A 23,225-nucleotide genomic window follows, 5' to 3' on the forward strand; every position below is an offset into this window, starting at 1 on the left:
GCAGCCACGATGATGACACAAGTTCTCGCACAGCAGCCTTGTAGCTTCTCAGAATCAGCACATTGCCCCAGCTGCGCGATGCCTTTTTGATGTCAGACTTCGCATCGTAAGACCTTGTTGATGGAATCCTCAACTATGATACAAGACCTTGCATCACAGCTTTGCAGCTCCTTGGAAATGAGGCGTCGTCTCGGCTGTGCAATGCATCTTCGACACGGAGCTTCACAACTCACCACTTTCCTGAAGGTATTATTGAAAGAAGATGATTAAGCCGAGCTATTCGTTATGTTTAGTATGTGGCATTTTTATTCTGAAAACAACCTGAATCTTAACATTGCATAGACACATTTTAAAGGTTTAAATAATGCACTTGCACTTTAATTTTGACAACCTTTTATGCCACTAAGAGATGGGTACCTACTGGAGTCTTAGCAGAAGAGGATCAACTTATTGGGAATTTTAAAAATTGTATACCATATTTTATAACAGTCCTAAATGGAATCTATTTGCATATTGCTTATATCATGTTTGTTCTTTTTAAGGTTTCTTTTATTGTTTGTGTTGAGCAAAAGTTTATACAATTAGAGTTGGGAACCTTGGTTTTAAATGCTACAGGAAGTATTATCAATTTGTGAAAAGGTAAGCGTATCTTAACTGTGTATAGTAGATTGATTCATTAGTAATTAACAGGGTTGCTTAGACCTATTGATATAAAGAATAATCATTTTTTACTATGACCTTGTATTTAATTTCATTATAAAAACGTATGACAAGTGAACCGGTTTTTTATAATATTGTATGTTAATGGAACTGTTTATATTGTACCTTGTTTTTAAGGAAATAATTTTCCGAAATAATCTATTTTTATGATGAATGCAGCCGCGGCCGGTAGTGGGAGTACCGGCCGGGCGGTGACGTGGGGAGGGGGAGTGGCAGGGTGGGGGGTAGTAATGTATGGATTACAGGTAAGTAAACATAAAAATAAATAAAACAAATTGTGTTGCGTGCACTGCATCGCATTTTGTGATGCAGTGCAAGCAACGAAATTCGTTTTATTTATTTTTATGTTTACTTACCTTTTAAAGTCCGTAATCCATACATTACTACCCCCCTCCCTGCCCCTCCGCACGTCACCGCCCAACCGGTACTCCCACTACCGGCCGCGGTTGGATGAATGTTTTGGGAAGTCATGAAGGATCTGTGATGTTCTCCACTGTGCCCCTTTTCACTCAATGGAGTATACAGCATCAAAATCAACACCATGCTTCAGGTGGAGTGAGCACGCCGTAATATATCTGCCTTAGACAAGGATTGTCCACTAGCTGTAGAACCATAGGCAACAAACTGTAAAGGAGAAGAATACATTTATTTAGTCCCCCCAAATAATAATGCATGGTATGAAGACCCACAGTGGAAACAGACTGCAGATGTGTTCTAGGTCCACTTCATACGAGGGTTCACAGTCTGATTTTACTGTATGCAAGGACTTCATTCTTATGTGGTGGTTTAGCCGCTGAAGAACAAGGATTGGTCTCCATCACCAATCTCTTCGCGCATAGGAGCAAAGAGACTACACCCTTTGGTCGCCCCGGGAGACAGCAAATTTCTGTGCTGCCCCTCGTGAATCAGTGTGAGCCTCTGTTTGGATTCTTTTCTTGGTAAAATGAAAACAGGATTCTTTGAGAACTCTAGCAAGTCCATTCAGCAGGATGTTGAAGAGTGGAGGACCCTTGTGCCTGAGGTTTATGTCATTCCAGTCCTCTCTAAACTGACAAATGCTCCGAAATATTGTAATTCAAAGGTCTTTGGAGACTTAGGAAGTAGGGTTGCTATCTAGTTTTTCAGATGCATTGTGTAAAATGATAAAATGATTGCAAATGGATGTTTCTAATTTAACTAAATATATTGCATGCTTCTTTCCAATCCAAAACTAACAGTAAACGAATGATTATCTTTATCCTTACAAAGGACTGCATTTTTATTATTACTATTATAAATCAATGTATATCTCTACGCAGTGATTGCACCATGAACAATCACCAAGCTGGTGATTTCCCTGGCAGATTTCCTTCTGGGCACCCACGACAACAGACAGAGGCACAAACGCAGAGAGCAGTGAAGCAGACAAGGAAGTGGGCCATGACCCGGAAACATAAGCCAAAGGGAAGCGACAAAAACAAAGAGGGTTGAGGGTCAGGGTAATTGTCTCAGATGGGTAGGGGATGACAAGCACATGGCATGAATATCTGTGCCCATGGCATTTGAATGGCAACATGCAAGCATGAAGAAACACAAGGTTCATGGTTTGTTGAACAGAGAATCATCTTGGCAAGTGCTTTGATGCAGTAAACATTCCACCGGGAATGACGCTGCATTACAGAATAAATGTTTTTATTGGTGTTTCTGTCGAGCTGTCCTACCAGTGTAAAGCCAAACCTGCTTTCCTAATTTTACATTAAGTACCTGTTCACCATTTAAATTGTGTCAGGACACAGACAATGTTATATAGCACTTGTGATTGGCATCAGGTCCTGGGATTCCTTTGAGCACATAGTTGAAAGGGTGTTGGGTGTAGTTTGGCTTAAATGAGAACAGTTGGGAGCTGTGCGCGAGGTAAGTTGTGGTAGAGCCCCTGGGTACAGGCTGTTGTAGAGCTTATGACAACAGACAGCTACACATGCAGATAGATAAGCGTTATCTTAGCGCTGATGGAGTTATACATAGAGGTGGCCCTTGAGAGAGTTAGTAAATTGCAAATGAGTACTTAACAAATAAATACATTTATATCCAGGTCCACGAATAGAGTGGGGAACCAATAGCAGTCCTGGCAAAAATGCTCAAACAAGGCCGCTCCTTTCATCTCCCCTGCAATCCGCCTCTTTTTAGACATCCATTCTCTCACTCTCGTCTTCTCTCCAGCTGTGATCTATGTTCTCTCTCCATCACACTCCTCCTTCCTGCCACTCTTTCTCTCTGCAATTAATCTGGGGATCTGAGAAAAGGGACACAAGCACAAACAGCAGCCCTGGGCTTTCAAACTTGGCTTCAAATGACTACAGCCCACTGGGGAAATGCCCAGTGGATTAAAAGGCTAGTCCGACCCTCTCCAGGGCCTGTTCACCTGAAAATGATTTGCACACTCAACATTTATCTTAAGTCACTGTTCAATCGTCCTATTTACCTCCAAAGAAATACCTGTCCCCAGTTCGGATTAGGAGTTCATAATCCACTCGAAACTCGCCTCCTTCGTCTTCGTCGATGATAACCAGTACAGACCCCTCCCTTGCCAGCAGGGCAACAGAGTGCCAGACCCCATCGTTGAGCCGATAACCTGCCAGGAAAGCAAACCACAGTTTAGTTGATGTGTGAACCAATGCTTGTGGTCATGAAGATCTAGTACAGCCATTTGCAACTGAAGAGAAGGGCAGTGACATGATTTCTCCCAAAAACATGCAGGTTTTTTGTGCCCATGCTCCTCTGTGCTCCCTCACCTCATTAGAGCACAAGGGAAGGGTTGTTTGAAGTAGCGGAAGTGCCACCAGAAAGAGTGTTGAACACGCTGACCAATTTTAAGTGGCCTGTACTAGGCCGATTCTATTGATGTGTTTTCAATGGCTGCCATGCTCATCCTGGTGGTCTCGAACAGAAAACTGCAAAAATATGCGCTGGGAGTACATTTCTAGTAAATTTACCCTTTCCTACATGAAGTCCTACCGTCTTATCCCCCACTCTGAGGTGCAGAACTTAGATAATGAAATAATGGATGTGTCCAGTATATACTGCACTCAGTAGTGTCAGTATTTCCTGGGTGCGGAATTACTGCACCAAAATACCAACCGGGAAGAACAAGGACCTGAGACTGGCTGTGAATTAGCAGGTACAAGTCTTGCAGTTGTTTAGAAAGTGGAAGCATTGTGAAAATCTGGGTTCTTTGTGTCCGAAACTGCAGTTGCAGTCATGGCACTCCGAAATGAAAGATCCCAGAAATGATTCCCACAAACTGGGAGAAAGCTTTGAGTGGGTGGGTAATGTTAGTAAAATAATTTCTAAAGAGAGAGCCTACATTTGAGGGGCTGATTTCAGAAGTGTCAGGTTTAGTTTGATGGCAGGTCCACTATGCCAACATAGCGGCCCTGAAATCACTTTTTCCCCTGAAGCAGCTCCCACTCTTACTGTTGATGCCTCTTTGGAAAGATAATGTACCCGATCTCAGAAGCAGCCCACACTACTTAAATTGCCCCCATGTTCTGACCCCAGCTAACATAATATTGAAATGTAAAACCATGAACTTTCGTTAGCATGATCTGATAACATAGCCCCCAATTGAATAACCACATCCTGTCATTTCTACACACCTGCAGCAAACTCCAGGTTCTTTCGGTCTTTCTGCGCAATGGTCACATTGATTTGTCCTTCACTCAAGGTCATCTCCAAGTATCCCAGATTGTCCACAAATTTAGAAAAAAGAAGCAGGCCAATCGTATCCCAGGTCCTGAATTTGAAGCCGACGGAGATCTTGGTCTTTCTTGGAATCGCTGGAATCTGCATGTAATTATTAATGCCAGCGAATGTCACTGGAATGTAGAGGCGATCCACGCAGTAAAAAAGGACTCTACCCTATGAAATAAAACAGGAAGAAAAGACACCGATCAGAGTATTCATCTCTAAAGAAGATCAGTCCATTCTCTAGTTATCTACCCAGCTTTGTGTACATACAATATATCTTAAGGACTTGGCCGATCAGCTTGCTCTATAGTTTGTTAGTGTTTGGAAAGCCCTTGACCTTTTCGGTTACTGGTTTAAGTCAACCCATGAATACAATAATTGCTGTCTTGCTTCATTAAACTATGTTTAAGTTGTAAATTCACTCATTGCCAGTTTCCTTTTTCAATTGAATACATGTTTGGCGTTTTGAAGATTTATAAAAAACCTCCTAGGAGGGCTCATGGAGACTTACTCAAATCGAGCACCTTGCTTTTTGGGCCTGCAGGTAGAGACTGAAGTCAAGCTCACGACTAGGACAGTAACACCGATCAACAAAGGATTTTTTAAGTTTGTGATCATTGGTCATATGATTCAGGACACAGGATCCACTATGACTCCACCTCCACTTCCTGGTCAGTCCCAGAAGACATTCTGGTTCCATCCTAATTTCCTTGCTCCCACAGTAGACCTGGAAGTTGCTGGTGAGTATCCTACCACTGCTCAGTAATCTCGATTCCACATTTGAAGCCGATTGCAGAAGAGGTGGGAACAGAATTGCATAGAGCCAATCATAACTGAAGGATGCTCTCACCAAGAGGATTCTTCCAGTGGTGGAGGCTTCTGTCCATCGCTGCCAGGCTTTACATAATGGATGATCTGCAGCAGCTGTCAGTTGGAGCGGTACATTAAGGACAATGATGTCACTGTGGGTGGACTGACCTCACACTCTACCTATGGATCCAATTAAAAAAGATTACTGTCCCTGCATGTCCCTGCCTTTACTGCCTCTCAGAGGACATGTTGGTAAATAGTTTGGGTTCTCTGTAGGCCTCTCATTACATTTTATGACTAACTCGCCTGGATACCCTGTCGGATGATTAGCCGTGCTTTATAAATCCTGATTGATTGAATGACGTTGGGAAACCCATTAACCCAATCCTGATCACCCTCTGCTCATGACTCCAAGTTATGACTCATCTCTCGAGTTCAACCCACTCGTGATCTGCTTTCTAAAACCTGTGCGTGACTTGCAACTGATGTTTTATTTTAGTCTTCCAGGCTCATTTGCATTTCTTTGATCAGATAAGTAATAAAAAACGCAAAAGGCCAACTAACCATATTTGAAATGACAAGCCTGCACGCGATAGACTTGCTTTCTGTTGGTAGAACGACGCAGAATCATGATTTTTGTGGTTGCATTTTTTTTTATTTTTTTTTTTAGAAGAGCTGCAGTGACTGTATTGTCATGCAATGTTGCGGACCAGCTCTAACCCAATTAATGTGAAGCAATCAATGCCACCGTCTAAAAATCCGATGCACTCAATTAGAATCCTACAGAGAGCAGCCACTGTTCCAATTACAGAGGCGAAAGAACTGTCTTTCAAAAAATTAGCAAGGACAGAACCACAGGCGTTCAGTACAGCTGGCCACACTACAGTGCTGTTGTTAGCCGAAGCTGGGGTTGTAAAGCACTGATATATTTGCTTGTGACTTGCAATGGGCCACTGCCCGTGCCCTTTTGACCTGTGACTTGCAAGAAATTGCAGTTTTGAAGTTGCATATTGCAAAGGCATTTATGATTCGCAAAAATGGATACTAAGCACATTGTGAATTGAGTTTTTGAAATCACATAGTCTGCTGCGATTGCAAAAACCTTCTGTACATCTGACCCTAGGATAGTGCCTGAACATGCCACATGACAATTTGATGTATGATTAGTTAGAATTAACAAACTAAGGTCCTGATTACGATCTTGGCGGACAGAGTTTTTCCATCACAAACGTGACGGATATCCATTTTATCCTATGGAACTTGTAAATGGAGGACGGGATATCCGTCACGTTTGTGACGGAGTATCCCATCCTCCTAGATTGTAAGCAGGCCCTAAGTTTCAAGGTAGTTTTTCAAATAATGATGACAATTTATGTATCAAGAATTGCAGACTGAAACTGCCTTTTAGTGTTTTATATAAGCCTTCTGACTGCTATTAAATTATATTATTATATTATTATTATATTATTATATTAAATTATATTATTATATTATTATTATATTATTAATTATATTATTATTAAGGCAATTAAAGGTGTAAATTGATCCTTTGTGTGTTTCTCCCCATAAGCTGTATTTAAGCAGTTGAAGTAACATGAGAGTATTATGGTTTAAATCCCATTCCACGGTTATCAGTCTTTTGTTGGTAGTAACGAGGAGCAGAAAATGACCTTAAATGGGCAGTAAATGGAAAACTACTGTTTTAGGGCGAAACTCTAGAACCTGTTGAAAACCTATAGGAATAGTATAAGGTAACTTGATTGACACATTTGGCAACACAGAGAGTTTTGGACCATTCTCTAAGCAGGAGGCAGGTGTTACTATTCGCCAGTTCACAATGGTGCTCCAGTCCTTTGACCACCCTCAGGAGAGTCAAAAGCTGGCAAGTTCCTGGGGGCACTAGACTTCCTTAAAACTAAAACCCTCAATGTCTTCTTCTTTGATGATGGCCAGCGTCTTGAATTCTGACTTATTGAAAGCCTAGATCCCTTCATCACTTTTACTCTCTCTGTTGTGATCTCAAACCTCTTTTCAGGTTGTGATCTCAAACCTCTTTACAGTCGTCACTTCCATCTTGTAAACCATTAACACTCTTCGAGTGTATAAGGAAAGGAATAGTCCTGATCTGAAAAGTTAGGGCCTGATTCACAAAGGGCGTCTGCACTCGTGGGGGAATATCCGCACTAGGGGCAGAATCTTCACAATGAGAATTCTCACTGCAGAGATTCCAAACCGAGTGTGGCGACTCCCCCACGAGTGTGAGGTCTCCGCCACGAGTAAGAAGGCTCTTTGTGAATCGCCCTTATTTTTTCAATTAAATAGCGCAGCTCTTTTTAATTCTTTGCAGGTATATCACTGACGATTTTGGCACCTCTGCAAAATGACCCCAGAAATAGTTTGTCGATTACTGCAGCAGTGTCCTAGCACTTCCCTGCTCAGGTTCCTCTAAGTCCTCTATTCAAAATAACTAGTGTGAGCTGTGCCCCTTCCAGGTCTCTGCTTTGCCTCCCTGCAGCCAGGACACAGAGCAAACGCCTTATTTGGAAAGCTGCAACAAAGAGCAGCTCAGAGGTGTGCATCTGCCTGGCTAGGGGTCTACGCATGGGGGATTTCCTAGCACCACCAGATGGGCCTATTGCTCACCTAACAATGTACCAGATTGCGTTCTACCAGCACAGAGTTGCCTGATTTAAGATTTGTCTTGTGGAGAGGAATCAAAATTGGTCTGGTAGATCAAATATAAATTAAAGCATATTTCCTTTATGGGCTCACACGCTTGCATTATGCAACATATAGCCGGATCCCCCCAAGCATGAGCTTAAGAGGCTCACAGAAAAATACATGCCTGCATCCCTATCAGAAGCAGAACAAGGGAAAAAGAACAACTTGCCCTCATTAGTTCAGTAACACAATTCAGTTCAAAGCATATCCTAAGCACATAGCTACCCAGGGTTAAAAGGTCTGCCAGACTCATAGAACATCATGATCATATAAACAAATATGTTTTCAGCTGTTTCCTGAAACTGAGTAAATTTTCATTCTGCCTGAGCTCTAGAGGAAGGGAATTCCATAATTTGGGAACCAAGTGTGCAAATCAGTGCCCCCAATTCCTGACCTTATTCACTCTTGCAACGATAAGCAGATTTAGGTCCCTGGATCTTAAGTCTCTTGTAGGACAATAGGGGTGTATCAAACAATATAGGATTTGTGGCCATTCCTATATAGAGCACAGTGAGCCGGGCTCAGAGCTTTAAAAGTAATACTTTTTTGCATCAGCAGATTATTATGATCTCTCAATCAAGCCTTTCTAAATCCTTCCCTCTGACGTTTTCCCCCTCCACTTCGCCTTCAATCATCCCAAACTCCCTCCTACCGCTATGAACTAAACATTAAAAAAAAATCTAGACCTTTCCTTCTTCTATCTCTTCAAAATTCATTTTACAATTCAAAGAACAGACTAACAGGTCCACCGCTCAAATTAATTTGATCTTTCCTACACTAATTCACCACTAATCCTTTTTGGTGTCCTGAGTAGCCTGCTACTCACCGAAAGGTGCTATAACACCTCATCAGGGGAGGAAGCACAATATAAATGCAAATCCTTCCCTCTTCTAACCCTCCACTATCCTTTTTAATTCAAATAACAGACTGTCATGTCCACCGTTCAAATCAATTTCATACTTCCCTAGACTAATTCACCACTAATCCTTTTTGGGTTCTGGAGTAGCATGCTACTCGCAGAAAAAGCACTTCAACGCCTCATCATGGGTAGTAATACAATACAATATAGCAAGGCTAATACTGGCTGAGCTGTCTGATGCTTTGGGATTCCCAAGAGAATCCGGGCAGCAGCATTTTGGATCACTTTGAGTTTCTTCATCACGGATTTCAGACAGCTTAAATATAGGGACTTTCCATTGTTCCATTATGATAGTGCCAGGTCCTAAACAACCACTCTTCGTACAGGATGTGGCAGTCACTTCAGCAGCTTCCTGAGGGTTCTCAGAAGACTAAAGAAGCTTTATGACAGCTTTCTGGCCTGGGCTTCCATGGTACATTTGCTGTCAGTAATGATCCCCAGACTTTTTACTTCCGAGTTGGAAGACAGGAGATTTTTTAGGGACTTGGACCAGCTGAGATCACCCCATAAGGAGGGATTATTCCCAACTATTAGTACCTCTGTCTTATTGCCATTAAGTTTTAAGCAACGTGCCAACATCCAATCTGCAAGTTCACTTAGACAGTAATTGAGTTGGTGTGATATTGCCTCAAAATTGATTGGGAGAGAGGGAAGTGTGCCATCTGCATATGACACCATTGAGCAATAATGGGATTATATAATGTCTGCAAGTGTGCAGACATAAGGGTGAAAAAAGTATGGGGTTCAATGACAATCCCTGTGGAACCCCACATTTTAGGCAATGGGAGGCTGAATAAAAAAAGGTCCTTCACTGACTTGAAAACTTCCTTCACTTTGAACCATTTACGCTCTAGACCGACAATCCCAATTTCTTCCAATCTTTGAAGCAAAATTGGATGGGAGACCATATCAAATGCAACACTCAGGTCCAGCAAAACTATTGCAGCTGATCGCTCTTGTCGAGGATCCCTTATAACTCTTCTGTAGCTGCTAAAAGAGCTGTTTCCATGCTGTATCACGGCCGAAAGTCTGTTTGAGTAGAGTGCAGTAGATTGTGGGCTCAAAGAAGCCAGATAGAAATGTATTAATCAATTTCTCCAAACATTTACTAATGCCAGGAAATAGTGATATTGGTCTGAAGCTCTCTGCACAGAGGGTTTCTTTAGCAGAAGTCTAATAATGGCATGGTTCCAGGCCTCCAGAACGGTTCCACTCTCCAGTGACCACTTGTAAATATCAGTCAGCGGTGATAAGCTTATGTCTGCTCCTTTCAATCGGACTTGGTCAAGCTAGGAAACTGATTTCACTGATTTAGCAAGGTCAAGTAAGACTCCCCTTCCTATTGGAGGAAACAAGTCTAATTCCTCTTTTCTCAAGGCCCCCTGTTCAGAACCTCTGAGTTTGCTCCTGTGGTCTGACTGCCCCGCCAAGGCATTGTAGATGCTGCTAAACGTATCTAGAAAGCAATCAGCAAACATGTTGAAGAGGAACCGGGATAGAAGGAGGACAAAGCCTATGTCGGCTGGTTTCATAAAAGAGCTGACTATTTCGTAAACCTCCTCGGATGAATTGGAGGAATTATCAGTTCTCGAACTGAAGTCATTAATCCGAGCTTTTCGTATAGCATAACAATATTTTTTAATGCTTTTTTGTGCAATATAAGAATGGCCAACAAGCACACCGGGTACATGCAGCATATCAACCAAAACAAAATATTCAGTGAGCAACACACCCCAGATACAATGTTATAACCACAAAATGGAAGAAGAAAAGGCATACCAAGGCACTAAACTACTACCTACCCTGGAATGCTGAGCAACCCCATATACCTGAAAGCATTTCACATTTTTACAATTAGATGGACATAAACAAGAGGAGTTGAACTACTCATATGTCAACAGTCCAAGAATTAGAAGAAATCAGAGATGTCAGTGCCACGCAAGCAAAAAAGTATGAAATTGTCAGAGGATGGTATAGAGCCTTATGCTTAGCGTTGCCCTAAAACTAATGTAGAAAATTGCACAAACACAATTTGCAATAGAATGACATGCGATATTTAGTGGTTTCTCAATTACCAAGCCATTCTTAGTTTTTGATCACAGATCACAGAATTGGGAATAACATCGTAATTGTGTGTGTGTTTTCTTTTCACTCTTTCTGAGTTGTGCAAACCCAGGAACCGTGCTCAGTGCCTCAAACATTTCACCAGGTTTTACCTGGCAAACTTTTGGTTGCTACTCAGTGAAGGTTGCAATCCACAATCCTCCATTCTATGTATCCTCTCATCTGACTCCTGAGCAGAAGCCACCTTTGTAAAATATTCAGCACACGACTAGCACACTTCCCTTCTTCCAGACAAACCAAGAATCAACACAGTCCTTACCTCAAAACGTATGGACGGCTTTCTTCTCCGGGCCATATCAGCAATGTAGAAGCCATTCACATAGATGTTCTCCAGGCACCCTCTGAAGTTTTGCTTGTGGACAAGGCTTTTTTCCTGGTTTACTACACCACCAAAGAAGAGCTTCGGAAAATAAGACACAAGCAAAGCTAAAAATAAGCAGCAGCTCTTCAGGTTAATATTTTTGAGATGATAACTCAATGTTACCTGGATCTGGTGCTGCAAAACCTTAGCAGAGGAGTACTCTAGCAGAATTTGCCCATGTATCTGAAGAATGTGGCAAACTCAGCAGATGCAGAGAAATCTAACTTTGCAATCCATACAGAAATGACAAGCAGTGGCAAAGTCTGGCCAATGCACGTAAACACAGGCATGTAATTGTTGTTACTGTGTATTGCATGCACAAATGCTATTTATAAAATGAAAATCTGTTCTATTGGCTTTATTTGGATATTGGAAGAAAGTAGAAAACACACAGAATGCTTTCTTTATAAAAATGCATATAGGAAAAAAAAGTGAGTATTGAGGATATTTTTCAAATGTAAAATAGTTCCTCATGTGTTCAAATGGAAGCTCTTCCTGGAAGGTGGAATAATACACCAACTAGCCTATATCATGCGGTGAGAGAGTGTTACCCATACGGGTGAAAACAAATCACACTCTATGAGCATTTTGAATTATAGATAACAATACGTATTTCAGATAGCTGTGGTGTCAAGTCAAACTTAAAAACGTGTGTAACCTGCATTCCATTTGAGAAGCTTCTACTCATTGAGAAAGTAGGTGAAAAGGTGGTGCTGTAGCCTCAGCATCCCCCACTATCGATTGCAAGATGTTTTGAACTTCAGTTAACCCAATGCACCCTCCTCTCCGATTGGTTAGTGTGGTATCTTGCCTTTGTAAGGCAGAGCAAGATTGTAGAATTGTACAACTTAGATTAGAACTGTAGTCAGAACTTAGATTGTGAAGTTAGAATGTAGGGTTGAGGTAGAATGATGCTAGTCAGTTACTTTCAGGTAGCTATTATGGATGGGACGTTTCTCGTGTACAGATGTGAACTAATAAACTGTCTGTTCTACACTGCACTTCAGTTCCTGTTTTTTCATAGTTAGCTGAGCTGAACCCACTTCATCAAGAAGGATATGCACAATGAAAGTTGTGTTTGTAGGGACACAGTGCACATGCACACATTATTTGGGACATGTTTTGTCAATTATCCAGATAGTCCAGAAAATCCCATCTAGTTTACGATGAAATGATGGAGGGTTCCCACTCTTTAGCTGAGCTAATACATCAGAGGGAGTCACCCAATCACTAAAAGAGATAGGCATTTTTTTCCTGGACGGGATGTAAAGCGCGCATCAGAGTGGCAATGCCCTTCAGAGGATCAGTGTTGATTTTCTCTGTCTGATGCTAAAATTAATACAAACTGCCACAATTTTGCCACATCACACAACAATAGAAAAACATTACCTAAAATCATTGGAAAAATGTAAAGAAGGTTTTTCCTGTTGGATTTAATACAGCCACAGGTGCATTTTGGACTGGATTTATTATATCCACTAGGAATTACCCCTGTTCTAAAACAATTACTATAAATACCTTTTTAGACCACAACATAGAGAATAGTCACATAAAGCAGCTGATGACCATGAAACAAAATGGGTGCAAGATGAACAGAAATAAGTGTGTTTTTTTAGAGCTCTTCTGATAAACCTCACACTAGATTACCTCTTTGTCAAGATCCAGCTGGTCAAAGTCCCCTTTGCAGCGAAAGCGCTTCACGAGGCCGTCGATGGTCAAGTTCACGTGTCGCCCATACCGCTCTAGTCTCACATAGTGCCAGTGTTGGTCATCCAGAAGGCTCCCGAGAACCACTGTTGTGTCACTTTCAGTTCCCAAAACTGGGCTGCTGCCTATGCCAGGAAGAAAGCGCCTTGTAAATTTGTTGTGAATTTACAGCTTCCTCGTCCATTGACCAAAGATCTATTGCAGCAGCGCTACGATGATGTGCTTTGCCTCATGCAGCGCTACACCATTAATAGATTCTGCTCTAGGATCTTACCGAGGTTGATGTGGAGCACGAGCTGGGCTCGCTCGAGCTCTAAGGTGATGTAATCGCCCTGCGCCCCTTCTCCGTGCATCAGCACCCCATCCCTTTCAATGGTTTTGAAGTTAAAGGCAATGAGGTCCGACAGGGTGCGGTTCATTTTGCTTCTAAATCGGTACGAGATCATGTCGTCCCCATCAAAAGACAAAATGTCTGAATCTGGAAAACAGGAAAATGTACAACAGATTAAATAAAATAAAGCATAAACATGAAAGACGGAAACAATAATCCTGTTTGATGTATTGCGTTCATGTTATTGTAGGTGTTAACCATGTGACTGTAGGTCTTAACCTTGGTGCGCCTACTAGGTGAGCCTCCCCTACCTCACAATGACCGCACAATGACAGAGAAAAATGCATAAACATTGATAACATCACATTAAGCCATAATTTTGAAGTGCATGTTTAAATGTTGTGCACAAGCACTGTCACTGCTTTCCAGAAAGTCATTGAAATGTAGCTGCAACCACTGTTTCTGTAGCATGAAGTAACACTTTTCTCCAGCTTCTCCAGCCAAAGGGATGTGTTTTGATACATTACAAGGATATGTACTAAACCTTCGTGGCTATGTCTGTTGTTAGGAACAGTCTATTGTAGTAAGTGTTTGTTTTCACTACACAACTAAATTGTGTGAGTTAATAGCCAATGAAAATGATGTGCAAGTACATAATATTTAGGGTGGATTGAGTTCGATAGGTTTGCTTGGCAGGTAGCACTTAGTACCACCTCTGTACGTAATAACATGTCATGCAGTGCATAACTTGAGCCGGTGGTTGCCAGTGGGAGCCACCAGCACTCAATTCTGGGGACCAGCAGGTACGTTTCTGAATCAGATATTTTCCGAGCTCAGAAGAGGGAAAAACACACAAAACGGAAAGACGGAGGAAGAGAAAGATAGAAAAACTATCACGAAGTGAGAAAGAAGGAACCTCCAGGAGTGAGATAGAGAGACAGAGAGTGTCTGGTAGTGGATTAAAGAGGCCTGAAGTAGATTCAACAAAGAGCGGCCTTGGTATTTGCCGCACTGACATTTAATTGCACCGGCCACAGACGTCTATGCTAAGCTTTGGGCTCCGGAACTTATTCTCTTACAAATTAACCACTTATAATGGAATAGTGTGCTGCTGTCTGTTTAAAATATTGTAAAGGGTATCCAAACATTTAATCATTATGCATTTTTAGCAAATTACATTTAAACATGCTCCTATTTATTTTGAGTCATTACCCATTTAGATTCTGTTCTGACATTATACATTTGGTTTTATTTCTCTCGTGTGTGCACATGTGGGTCTTTTGTTTTAGGGCACTTTATTATAAATTTCACTATTGTCATATGTGCTGTTTCTTAAAGGCACATTCTATTATTGCATTCGTTAATGAATCTGCTTTTTATTTAAACTAAATGTTTACTTTCTGTAACGATTAATATGGCATTAAAATAAATTGATAATATTAGAACTCGACGAAAAATAGTTGGGGACGTTTTCCCAGTTTCGACTGGCTATTTGAGCATCGGATTCTGTGCTTCCCGCAAATTGACCCTTCTTATTGAGTTGGGTCGTCAACTGTTTTTTAGTGGAGGGTGTGCGAGCATATCAATTAAACGTAATCCGTTTTTGGTGAAGGAATGCCTAGGGCAAAGGTTAATTAGATGCTAATTAGTAGATAAATAGAGCCTTGTAATTGAGAATCCTGTGTATTTATTTATTTATTTAAGCAATTTGTAGAGCGCAACAAATACCCGTGGGTGCCTCGGCGCTGGTGAAATGGCCCAGGGTTGGGGACTGGCATAGAGGTGATCTGGCAGTTCAATCTGATCAAACATGCAAAAGGTGATAGGAGGAATTCTGGCAATAAATCTAATCACCTGCAATCACTTGGGGTGGCATTCCAACCCATCCTTATATTGCCACTTGAGATTAGACCCAGCCACATACAAATCAGTCTTGGTCCTGCTCTATTTTTATTGCACATCGGATGCTGTCTATATTTAAACGAAAGATCCTGACATAGAGTAGAAATAGAAATGAGTCAGTAAGAAATTGTATATTTCTTGTTCTCACGGAAGAAAACATATATCAAGATTTGAGACAAATTTAGAAGAGAGAGGTTTGGAGTTTTACTGGAAAAGATGTTGAGCTCATTAAAATTGCAAAGCCAGTGCAGGATATTGTGAAGCCAGATGCATTGTATCCACGCATTTCCCAATATTTGGTGAAGCTGTGAAAGGGATTGCAACTGTGTAGGAAATTGGGTTATGAGTTGTGTGGCCTCCACACGTAATAGGTCCACAAATCACCCTTATTGGTAACCAAGCATCACACTGTAGCGCTTGAATCAGGATGGTGAGGCAGAGCAGTCAAAGGCCTACTCAGGGGAGGTGGTGTGGGCTAGTATTCACTATTCGCTGGCATGCATAAAACTCAATAAAGATTGTCCGGTCAGTGGTTTAAATAAAAAATAAAAAAGTACATTTATTACACACACACTAGGAAATACTAAATGCATTCATTTACAAATATATATACATACATTAGGCAGATGGAGAATATCATAGGCATTGCATAATCACCTTAGACCCGCTAAAGATCATACACAAATATATGGTAAGCCTATTGGCTTGCTCAAAGGTTCAAGATCAACAAAGCACATGTTAAAGACATCATTTTGTAAGTATGCAATCATCACTATTAATCATGTTAAATAAAGCATATGCACTTTGATCAGTGATTAGTGTCAACATTATATAAAGACAACATTTTCAATGAACATATGTGTCTGTGCTTTTTAAATATTTTCAAACCATAAAAATGCTATCATAAAAACAAAGCCCCTAAAGGGCATCACTTTCTGTGCTCATAAAATGCAACCATAGATTCAGCACATAGAGGGTGCATCTTTATATATATCTTCCTTATACAGCTTTAGACCACATTAACTATAGCCATAGATTCAGCCTCTATAAGGCGCAGCACCACCAGCTGTAGAGCAAAAGCTTGAGCCCTGGGAGTGCTTTGATAAATTCAGCGAAAATCAAAAAGGGTCATGGTTTGCTTGGCCCAGTATACAGTCAGTGTTGCAAGTTTACTTCAGGGGTGCTGCTGTCCCAGCACCCCTGCAAAACTTCTTCAGTTTGTTGGTGGTGCCTCTGACATCCTGGGGCCACCACAAGGCAAGAAGAGTATTCAAATTAGCGAGCCCCGCAGGACATTATGGGGAGCCCCAGCTAGGAGCAGTGTATATCATATGAGCAGCTCTCATGCTAGGGAAAGATGCTTTTCATTTTCTGTGGTGCACTGACCTTTTTGTCAGCATTCATTGATTATCCGCTGCACAGCTCCACCTGGTAGCTGTTGTCCCTCTGCGCTCCAGGTCTCGAGGCTCCTGGCTGCGCCTCACCCCTGGTGTTCCAGTTGTGAGTCCGTCTCTGCTTTCCTGTTCCTTCTCATCTCTTGTTCTGCTTTTCTAGCTTTTTTCATTTTCTATTTTTCTTCTGTATTTCTCCTTTACCCTTATTTTGTGCCACTTTTCACCCCCCCCTTGCCGCTGCCCTGTCCCTGCAACCCAGCCCCCTTCCACCTACAAACTCCTCATGCACAACTACAGAGCCCACCACAACATTGGACTTGTATACCTCAACCACTGCCTCTCATTCTACACACCCACCAGACAATTCTCTGCTCCATCAACTGGCCCTGGCCACTATCCTACGGATCCACAAGACCTCGGCCATAGGAAGATCCTTCTCCTACCTGGCTGTGAAGACCTTGACACACTCTACCTCTACATCTCAGGCAATCACCATCTCTGCCTCAATTCAGGAAAGACCTAGCTCTTTGACTGAACTGCAGAACCCCTCCACCCCAGCGCCTTGAGACTCTAATGGGTGATTAGCCCCAGTCTCTAAGAACCCTGATTGATTGATTGAAGCATCTCCTTTCTGTTTTTTCTTGTGGGGTGACCAGTCCAACTCTGGAACCCCAGTGCCTCCCAAAACATTGGGAGCAGATGAAGGAGCCCAGCTGACTGCCCCACAGGGTCCCACACAACCCATTCTTCTATGTATGACCTGAGGAGCCGGCAGCTTCTCCTTCCCTGCGGGGTGCAGGGCAGGCCCACCACTACTTGGGGAGGAGGTCACGACAGCGATCCATCATTCTCATGGTCTTCGGGGTTGGGTATGGGGTCCTAACCATCTTTTGCTGCATTTACAGCCCAGGGGATGGGGTCCCCAGGCTAATGGACTGTCTGGGGAAGGGGGCCCCAAGCACACCCCCTTCCTGGAAAAATTAAAGGTCAACCTTCCGGCGCCAGGCCCTGGCCCACCCTGGGGATCATTTCAGGAAGGCAGCAGAGCCCCACATGCCTAGTTGCCAAGGACAACTGTAGCAAATTTTCAAAATGCCATTAAAAGGGTCCCGTTGGGCCGATTTGGATGATATTGGGCTCATTTGTCTCCTGGTGGTGAGCCCTAGCTACCAGGAATATTTATGGCAGACCTCCACACCCCCAAAGTGGTATAATATATAGGTAGCCTGTTCTCCTGGCTTCCTGCATGGGCCTACCTCCTTGTCTTTGTCTCTGGGCACAGGCTTCCAGGGCTTTACCCCAACTAGTCCTCTAAGGGCTAGGTGGAGCGGCCTTATTGGCTTAGGGGATTAGGGGGATCCTCCTTTCAGATTCCCATGGTAGCTGAAGTGTCCAGCAACAAAGAACCAAAAAACACCAAGAGAAATTCACCCCTTGTGCAAGAATTGTTAAGGGGGGTGGAAGGTTCTAGTAGCCAGGCACCCGTGGTCAATCCTAGGGTGCCACATGACTCTCTATCCTCCTACACAGCATGCTGGGACAGTTTAACATGGCATCATCCAGAAGTCATTAGTCACATCTCCTCTGGGGGCCCCAGCGTTGCCCTTCGCTGATATCACTGCCAGGGCCTTTCCCACCAAATCTGGAAAGGGGATCCCCCCTATGTTGGCTCCAGAGGTCTAGGCTTCCTAGTGGGCTTGGACTGGCCTATCTCTGTTACAGTGTGATAGCTGATTGATTGATGCAGACCCTCCATCCCTACCCCTTTCCTCCTTAAGAGCTGAGTGAAGCACTGTTAATTGTGGTTTTTTGTGGGGAGGCCTTTGTGCCTCCTGCTGGAGAGCAATATAATTAACTTGGCACAGAGGGTGACAAGGCCTGGGTTCTAATCCTGAGTTGAGCCAGAGAAATATCACAATACTGGATGACCCATAAGTTGTACAGATATTGTCTTGGAACTCGCAGATTTGATTTGTTTTGCACAGGTTCTACTCCATTTTGATATATCACTGGGATTTGTAGGTCAAAGGGAAGCAAAACTGCACTCTAAGGCAGTTTTACCCCTATGTGTATGTCATTCCAGACAAAACAGTAAATTAGCGTACACTAATATTATGAGGCCTACACCAGGTCAATATCTAATCCTGTAGAGTCCCCTTTGCGCAAGGCTACTAGTGAGTAGTTACTAGGCTGCGCATGACAGTAACCTCACATGCGCAGCCCTCACACATGTTCTTGTGTTCCCGTAAAACTAGCGAAAGGCTCCACACAGGGATTTTCATTGTGGCATCCTGACCATACCCAGAGACAAAATATCACTAATATGCTCTCTTTTTCAGCATGAGAAGCAAGTTCTGAAACAATATTGGGATAGAAACCTTTGGAATTGCCTGATCGTCCAGTCATCATCCACTGCTGGAACACCTCAATTCTTTGTCCCAAAGAGGTCCAAAGAACTAAGACTCTGTAATGATTATTGTGGATTAAATAAGGTTACCTGCGTCACTCATCAAGGACATCCCTAAGCCTGTTAAGGGTGCTACATATTTCACAAAGTTAGACCTCTGTGGGCCTTACCATCTCCTCCGGACAAAGAAGGGTGATAAGTGGAAAAGGGCCTTTCAGATACCCTTTGGGCACTATAAATGGGTCATGCCTTTTGGCTTTACCAATTCTCCAGCAGATTCATTAATAGCTTATTTTCTGATTTCCTGAACCAGTGATCGTCTCTGCTTCCTTTCCTGGACATCGAGTCCATGTTTGTTTCATCCTAAGTCTCAGGGAAAATAATTTACCCTGTAATGCGGAGAAGTGGGTGTTTGGAAGGCCATAAAAGGAATATTTGGGGTATGCCTTTCTGAGAGTGGATTATATTTCGGCCCTTTTAAGATGTCTGCCATCTTGGATGGATGACTCTTGAGTACATCAAGGAGACCCATAGTTTTTTAAGACTGGCAAGGTAGTTTATAAATAACTTTGCTAAAATGAGTAGCTAAATATCTGCCACCTTGTACAAGGAGAACCTAACTAAATGTTTTTCTTGGACTTTTAAAGCCCAGGAGGAGATTGTCAATCTCAAGAAGGCTTTCACATATGCTCCTATTCTCATACACCCACCCAGATCCACCCAGGAAGTTTATTGTGGTTACTGATGCTTCAAAGGTTGCTGTAGGAAAAGTGATACTTCAGCTGCAGCAGGAGGACAAGCAAGAGCCTCACATTTTCTTTTAATCTCTCCCATGTCCTGATTTCATGTGAGCAATAGTATTCAGTTCTGGAAGGTGAGCTTTTGACCCTCTAGCATGCTTGTATAAAGCGGTGGCATCTTTTAATGGGAGCAGTCAAACATTTTGAGAGTTGGATGGACTATTGTATCCTCCTGTTTCTGCTGAGTATGTAATGTAAAACCAGCAAGCAAGCTCACTGGTCCTATTTCGTTTGTCAATATGATTTCTAAGTTGCTCAAATCCCTGGTAAATCGTTCTTGCCTATGTGTTGTCGTCTTGATGGAACATTCTGGTTGAGGATTCTGAGATTCCTGTCCTTTTGCTTCTTGACAAAGTTGTGTATGGTAAGGTCCTTCTTAAAGCGTGGGAGAGACGCTCATGCTGAGATGTCGCCTGAAGTCTTTGATGATCTGCAGAGTCAAGTAGCATTGTACTACTGTCAAAATCTATATTTTTTCCTTGTTGAGCTCTACTAATTTCCTTAAAAATATCACACCATTTTGTCAACCTTAGAATGAGTACTATGTGCATTCCATGGCCCTACTGTACACAGGATGTAGAGAGTAGGTTAAATCCTGTCCTATTTGTGCAAATCCATGACAGGCCACAATAAGCCTTTTGGCTTCCTCCAACCTTCGCCTGTGTCTACTCCTCCATGGCACATAACTTCCTCCGACTTTATTATGTATTTATCCCCTTTGACAAGAGACAGATTTATCATGGTCAAAGTAGTTCTCTTTTCTGAAATGGCTCAATTTTCTTTGTTCTGAAGGCTTCCTTCTGCCCGCATGATGGCAACTCTGTTCACTATTCTACCAAGGTTTCCTCATTTTATTGTACTCAGGGTTTCTATCCTCATTCCTTTCCATCTACTCCATTGCCCACTCCTCTTGTGCCTTGAGAGTCATGATTCTGAAAGAAAAGTGATTGCCCAGAATTTACATGATTCTAAAACTTTTTTTTCACCTTTTGATCCCTCCGAGATTGAGAGTATTAATTTGCCTGCAGGTTCCGAATTTGAGGGTGAGTCTGTGTCAGACAAAGAGCAGGGCAGAGTCTCGGTACTGACTAAAACTAGCAGGCAGTGAGCCAAATTAACTTCAGGGGAAAGGCGGAAGCATCATAAAAAGATGGCCAGATCTGACCTCTGAGGACACAGAAGATCTAGTGGCTCATATTTATGCTGCGAGTTGGATCCAAATTGGTCTAAAGAGGATGAATTATCCTGGGATCATGACGGAGCTCAGCTTACTCCTACTAATACCACAGTTCTTCCCCAGTGTTCCCCCAAAGAATCTCTACAGCTGACTACGGTTAGCGAAGATGTTCTCTACTCATTGTCTCAAACCTCAGTGAATCCATATTATTGTAGCACTTCCTCCAAAGGCCTCTTGGCAGTTTGCAATGTGCCATGCCATCACTAGAATCTATATATCATTTGATTCAGCTCCACAGATCACAATATAAAAAAGGTTTGTTAGCGTTGAAAATGTTTGACCTCAAGTGGTTCTTCAAAAGATACCTAAAATATTAATATAATCTATAGCCCCCTGAATGAAATGCAATCATGCTCTGTGATCCTGAACAGACAGTTAAGATTCATCAGTTTCACCTCGGGCCCAAAAAGGTAAACTAAGAAGTATGGTTTCTAAAATGGAGGTCATTGAGCATTGCATCCAAGAAGATCATCTACTCGTCTTTGGGATTCCAAAAGGCAATGAGGGGGATAACGCTATAGCATGCATTGTTAAACTATTTAAAGAAGCATTTCCACAGTTTGGGGACTGGGATATAGAGTGTTTGATTCAGAGAGCGTACAGATTTCCATTTCATAAGGGCTATGGGTAGAGCAGCACAATATTGTGAAGCCATTCTTATCTATGTGGGAAATCTTGTATTTTAACAACTTATTTTTCAAGCCCTTCTTCTGCATACCCCTGTTAGATTATGTGGTGTGGAAGTCTTTGAAAGTTCTGAATTCTGGTGGCTTTGTGAGTTTATAACTGCATTTCAAAAAGGCAAGAGCCACAATCTCACTTTTGAAACTGGCAAGCTTGCATATTAATCATTCAGGCAGAACTAATTTTTAACAGGATCTTGTTCAGATGAAGGATTTACCTAGTCAACATCAGGACAATGACAGATCTGCAGGCTAGGTATTATACATGATACTCACAATACCTTGTTGAGCAGTTGGTTGTGGTTATAGAAATGTTTCTCTTTTTGAAAGATGAGTGACTAATCTTAGATAATTCATCAGTCAGTTAACATGTTAAGTTACCTTTGAAACATGCCTGTAGTACTACTTTGTATGTTTTGATTTGCTGATCTTAGGATCTAATGCTTTTCTGATTATTGCCATTTTTATATTGGATGAAGTTCTTGCTCTGATTGTTGTTAATGGTATATTCCTATAAGTTATTCTATGATGCTTTCTCTTGTTGGGATCAGTCTGCTCTAGTGGCTGGAAGTTCTAACTGTGTTCTTGGGTTTTTGGATAGGTTTTCTATGTCCTTATTCTATTGACTTTGGACAGGAATCAGTGGTAGTATATGGGGGTATTTTTGTTAGGTTATTTGGGGAGTGTTACATGTGAAAAGGGGGAGAAGCAAAAAAAATTGAAAGTACCAAATGTTTGAGACAATTGTGGTACCATACGTTTTAGTTTCTTATCCCCTATGGCTAACTCATCTCAAATGGGGTACCAGGATCTACACATTTATCTGGAACATCAATGGGATATAATCACAGAGAAAAAAAAAATTCAGAGACGAGATTAAAACACTTAAACTGGAAATGCTTCAGGAGACTCATCTCACTATTTTAGAGCATCATCAAATGAAAGGCTTGGCTATAAGGTACTGGTGGTTTCCGACTGTAATGTGCTGCAACCAAGGCTGCGGTGTTAGCACAAGGAGTAGATTGGTCTGTAACAGAAGTTAAGGTCGATAATGCAAAGCATTAGTTGACTGCTAATATTAATAATGGAAGGGCATGGTTCACTGTGTGCTCTATCTATGCATTACATATAGATGCTCCTTCATTATATAATTCTTTGCTTGGTCAACTGCATCAGTGGCCACAGCCTGTTCAGTTCTGCAGTGAATTAAATGTATCAATAGAGCCTCGCCTTTATTCCAAATCAGCAGAAGATGTTGTCCGATGGTGTGTGAGGAGATCGAGATCTGCTTTGAAGCACATTATTGCTTTATATGCTTTGGTAGATGTAGTAGTTCGGAATCTGGTTTTACATTTTTCTCAGTGTCTCATCTGTCTTATTCTC

General features: G+C 42.0%; 1 protein-coding gene across 1 annotated transcript in view; it reads right to left on the reverse strand.

The window, feature by feature from the left end:
• CNTNAP1 (contactin associated protein 1) overlaps positions 1 to 23,225 on the reverse strand; it is a 199,190-nt gene that overhangs the window by 150,229 nt on the left and 25,736 nt on the right. Inside the window, exons 5-9 of the mRNA XM_078640668.1 lie at positions 13,363 to 13,566; positions 13,029 to 13,213; positions 11,280 to 11,420; positions 4,356 to 4,617; positions 3,182 to 3,331 (exon numbers count right to left, since the gene is read on the reverse strand). Coding sequence (XP_078496794.1) covers positions 3,182 to 3,331; positions 4,356 to 4,617; positions 11,280 to 11,420; positions 13,029 to 13,213; positions 13,363 to 13,566 — 942 coding nt within the window. The remainder of the gene's footprint in view (positions 1 to 3,181; positions 3,332 to 4,355; positions 4,618 to 11,279; positions 11,421 to 13,028; positions 13,214 to 13,362; positions 13,567 to 23,225) is intronic.

This window comes from Lissotriton helveticus, chromosome 5_1 (genome assembly GCF_964261635.1).
Source record: "Lissotriton helveticus chromosome 5_1, aLisHel1.1, whole genome shotgun sequence".
NCBI lineage: Eukaryota > Metazoa > Chordata > Amphibia > Caudata > Salamandridae > Lissotriton > Lissotriton helveticus.